Source organism: Chrysochloris asiatica, unplaced genomic scaffold, assembly GCF_000296735.1.
Source record: "Chrysochloris asiatica unplaced genomic scaffold, ChrAsi1.0 scaffold00178, whole genome shotgun sequence".
Lineage (NCBI taxonomy): Eukaryota > Metazoa > Chordata > Mammalia > Afrosoricida > Chrysochloridae > Chrysochloris > Chrysochloris asiatica.
The window spans coordinates 3,985,887-3,990,757 of record NW_006408696.1 but is presented as its reverse complement, the minus strand read 5'-3'; the positions used below and the strand labels follow the sequence as shown (position 1 = coordinate 3,990,757).

The window sequence follows — 4,871 nt, the reverse complement described above, 5'->3', positions numbered from 1 at the left end:
ACAGACAATGATTCATATCCTCTCCTGAAGGGACTTTGGGGTATTTCCATGTTCTGACATTCATAAACAATACTGCAGGTAACATCCTTGTACTTTGGGAAGTGTTCCTGCTGGTTGTGTTCCTAGACAGGACAAATCTTGAGGTTTGTCTGTCTTTAGGACTTGGTTCTGGCCTGGTCTCACCTCTTGTCTGTCTTATTCTACAGGGGACTAACCAGACGCCATGGCACAGAAAGGCCAACTCAGTGATGATGAGAAGTTCCTCTTTGTGGACAAAAATTTCATCAATAGCCCAGTGGCCCAGGCTGACTGGGCTGCCAAGAAACTGGTCTGGATCCCCTCAGAGAAGCAAGGCTTCGAGGCAGCCAGCATCAAGGAGGAGAAGGGGGATGAAGTGATTGTGGAGCTGGTGGAAAATGGCAAGAAGGTCACAGTCGGCAAGGATGACATCCAGAAGATGAACCCACCCAAGTTCTCCAAGGTGGAGGACATGGCGGAACTGACGTGCCTCAACGAAGCTTCAGTATTGCACAACCTGAGGGAGAGATACTTCTCAGGACTCATATATGTGAGTATCTGGGAGCAGCCAGTGTTTCTTCTTGGTCACCTGTCCTTCTATGGAAGAAGGAAGGCTTATATATGTGTTTAGGGGCACAGGTTAGGAGGTTGAAGGTTTAACTAAGGGAAGCTTCATGGTGGAATCAGAATTGGACACAGATCTCAGTCCTGCCTGTCTAGTTCTGTTACAAAGAGTAGGTTATTGCATCTCTTTCAGCCTCACTATTTCCCTCTGTAAAATGGGAGTAATCATGCTCAACACAGAAAGTAGGTGTGAAGTCTCCATAAGCCAGGTATATGGTACACCCTCAAGAGATTTCAGTCACGTGAATCCGTGCCCTTCTTCCATCTTGGAAATGAAGGAAAGCTTTTAACCTGCTTGGAAAGGTTGGTGCAGTTGGCAGCCAGATGGGGAGGTGTCTCTGTTAGAGTGGGCACATCCAGATTGGAGCTGGGATTCCTCTGGTTTATACAGATCCAAGAGGACTAGCGCAATACTGTCCAGTATGGTGGTCCCAGATGAAACCCACAAACATTCAATTCTTGGGTTGTTACTAGCCATACATCAAGTGCTCAGTGTTCGCCTGTAGCTAGTGACTGTCATATTGGAAAAGGCAGCTATAAAACATCCCAATTATCACAGAAAATTCTGTTAGGCAACCTGGTCTAGATTATAGGGGAGGTATGGCTTATGAGTGGGCACAGGTCCCTTGTGGGATTGGACCCACTTCCCATAGCAAGAGGAACATGGTACCATGATGCCAGACAGGCGGGCAGAGGCCCTAACCTTTGTGCCTCTTTCTTCTCTGAAAGGGGCATGCAGACAAGGGCACTTTCTTTTCTGGAACATGAACACAGGAATTGTGCCAACCTCATCAAGTGGGTGGTTCTCCAAAGAAAGTACTTAGCTTATTTCTGGGACATGGTAAGCACTCAAATGTTAGCTGTTGTTATGATTGGGTTGTGTTGGTTGTATTATTTTTATTATTATACTTACATACTAAGTATGTGAATAACTTGTGGACTCTGTAATTTCTATGATTTGCCCTTTTTGCCCCTTCTGGTCTTGTCTTTGACATCTGTCATGTGACTCTTACAGAAAGTCCTTTGTCATTGCTCAAAATGTTCTGCAAAGTTTTTTCTAGTTAGGAAAAGAGCACATGCTCACCTGAAGACTTGCACGATTCCGAAAAGCAGGTTAAACCCTATAGAAACCAGTCCTCACCTAAGTAGTCAGTTTATCAGCTGATAAAGTGTGGATAGCTTCCTTGTCTCGTTGCGAGAATGGGAAATGTTTGCGTGTTTGAAAGCCTGCTATGCAGATAGCTTGATGACCAGCATTGGTTCCCCATGTTCAAGTACATGTGGCGCATGTCTATATCTCAGCATCAAATACCCTTCTTAGGGTTCTAAAATCTCTCCTGTGGATGTTTCAGATTTGATTTATCCTTTCTTGTGGGTGGTTCAGAAAAGGTTAAAGGGGAAGGCGAGAAGAATTTATCATTATAAACCAAAAAGCAACAAAACCCCAACCCCACTGCCAGTTAGATGATTCTGACTTACAGTGACCCTAGGTACAGGGTAGAAATGATCCATTGAGTCTTCTTGGCTGTAATTTTTACGGAAGCAATTCACCAGGCCTTTCTTCCATTGACCCACTGAGTGGATTTGAACTGCTAACCTTTAAGTTAGAAGCAGATTGCAAACTGCCTGCACCTCCCAGGGACTTTCAGTGATCTGTTACTTTCTCTGATGCAGATATGATGCCTCATTTACTCAATATGACAACTCAGTTAAGCATGCTGCTCCCATTTCACAGGTGCGTAAGCTGAGGCTCTGAGTGGTAACTCCATTCTTCCTGCCCTGGCTTAGCAGGGAAAGCCTCATTAGTTTATGGTGCTTCTTGTGATTTAAATACCAGGCTACCAGTCTGCAGGGAGCTAAAGGGAGTGTGTGTGTTGGAGGTGGAGTGACATGGAGGGGCTGCATTGGGCATCTCTGACCCCACAGCTCCCTTGACCTCTCCATCTGGGGCCTACATAGCCATCTCACCTGCTGATCTCCAAATCAGTTTAAGCCCCAAATTCAGGTCAGAAAGAATGAGGGTCAAGTGAAGGTCCCGAGACCCAGAATATCTTCTGATGGCAGATTTTTAAAAGGCATCAAAGCTTCAAAATCCTGCTCTGCTTCTCTGGACAGATACAATTAAAGTCTTTCCAACTGTGTGATGATGCATCTGCCCCTCTCTTATTCCCTTCTGGTCAGTTGAGTCACTTAATAGAAACTTGTGCCCATGATGCAGAAGATAAAGAGATGAGGGTAAGGTGAGGGTGGGGGAAGAATACTCAGTTACTGTCCCAGTTTGTAACAGCAGAATGCATAATAATAGGGGGATCCCTGGGGGGCAAGGTGAAGCTGAGGCTGTGACAGCTGGAGGTGTTGACTTTGCCCTTGGAGATGGGGAGAACACTCTCCTCTGTCCTGCAAGTCTTACCACAAAGAGGGTCGCTATGAGTCAGAACCAACTCGATGACACTTGACAATAACAGTAAAATAAGACGCCCTGGTGGCACAGTGGTTAAGTGCTCAGCTACCAACTGAAAGGTTGGCAGTTCAAACCACCAACTGCTCCTCAGGAGAAAGATGAGATAGTCAGCCTTGAGAAGTCTGTGGGGCAGTTCTGTTCGGACGCACCGTGTTGGTATGAGTCAGAATCAACTCAACGGCGATATTTTCTTTGAGAAGGTCCAGGTGGACCTGTGTCCTTTTGGATCTGGACGAGTCTGTAGGTGCTGGCGTGTCCTTCCCATCATCTTCAAGATGCACATTCCAGACACGGCTCTGGTCAGTGACTTGCCTGAGCTGCCCTAGGTCATTCATGGCAGACGCTAGGCAAGAACAACACTATGGTTCCTGGTCCAAACTCCATCACTGTTCTCAGCACTGCCTGCCGTTGGCTGGTTCTCTCTGCTTGGAATTTTCTGTGGACCATTTATGTAATCGGGGTTTTGGTGTGGCGCTGTGGGTTAATGCACCAGACTGCAAAGCCATTTGAACTGCAAGGTTGACGGTTCAAGCTCACCAGCTGCTCCTCAGAAACCCTACACAGGGTTGCTATGGGTTGGAACTGACTCAGTGGCACTTAGCAACAACAACAATAACAACAACAACTTATGTAATCGGCTTTGATCCTAGTGCTTTGCTAAGAGAGGGATAAAAGGATTCAGGAGAAGGAAACTTCATAAAGATGTGTATTGTGGGTTGAATTGTGTAGCCGCAACTTGACATAAGCCATGATTCCCAGTATTGTGTGGTTGTCTTCCGTTTTGTGATCTGATGTGATTATCCTCTGATCTTGTTCTGTGTAGTCAGTCCTGACCTCTGTGTGTTTGTTATGTTAATGGAGGTAGGATTGGGGTGAGACACATCCCCCTGACCTAGTCACCACCCTCCTCAGGACCAGATCCAGTGTAAGGGGGGTTTCCCTGGGGTGTGGCCTGCATTGCCTTTATTATATAAGAAAATAAGGAAGCAAAGTTAGCAGAGTAGGAGAGATCTGTTACCACCTAGAAAGAAGAGCTGCCGGTGGAGTTCACCTGTTGGACCCAGGGCCCCTGTGATGAGAACCTCTTAGACCCAGGGGAAGATTAATGCCAAGATACATGGAGATCTCCAAGGAGCACTGGGCCCACAAATGTTAAAAAAGGAGGTTAAGGACCTTCCCCTAGAGTTGAGGTAGAGAAAAAACCTTCCCTAAGCGTTGACATCCTGAATTTGGACTTCTGACCTCCTAAGCGGTAAGGTACGAAGCTCTGGCAGTGTTGTGGTTACAAGTTGAGCTGGTAATCTCACTATCAGCAGTTCGAAACTACCAGCTGTTCCGTGGTAGAAAGATGAGGCTTTCTGCTCCTGTAAAGATTTACAGCCTCGGAACCCTATTCTAGGGTCGCTATGAGTTGGAACCGACTCCATAGCACATAACCACCACCACCAAGTGGTCAGATAATACTTTTGCTGTTTGTTACAGACATCCACATGGGGTATATCTGTTAGACACTAAGATACAGATAAAATTTTTTAAAAATCATTCCATGAATATTTTCAGCTTGCTTTTATCATTAAGCCATACCTTGTAGATTTGACTCTGTCTGTTCATAAAAATCTATCTACATAGCGTAGTGGTTACGAATCGGGCTGCGAACCTTAAGGGCAGCGGTTTGAAACTACCAGCCGCTCTGAGGAAGAAAGATGAGGCTTTCTACTCCCGTAAAGATTTACACCCTCGGAAACCCTGTACAGGGTCGCTATGGGTC

At 45.9% G+C, this 4,871-nt stretch overlaps 1 protein-coding gene across 3 annotated transcripts in view; it reads left to right on the top strand.

The window, feature by feature from the left end:
* The first annotated feature begins 206 nt into the window (after positions 1–206).
* The window catches only part of MYH11 (myosin, heavy chain 11, smooth muscle), a 121,484-nt gene continuing 116,819 nt past the window's right edge, over positions 207–4,871 (top strand). For all 3 annotated transcript variants that reach the window (XM_006871964.1, XM_006871965.1, XM_006871963.1), the window contains exon 1: positions 207–568. In XM_006871964.1, the coding sequence (XP_006872026.1) occupies positions 224–568 (345 nt within the window). In that variant the 5' untranslated portion in view covers positions 207–223. The remainder of the gene's footprint in view (positions 569–4,871) is intronic.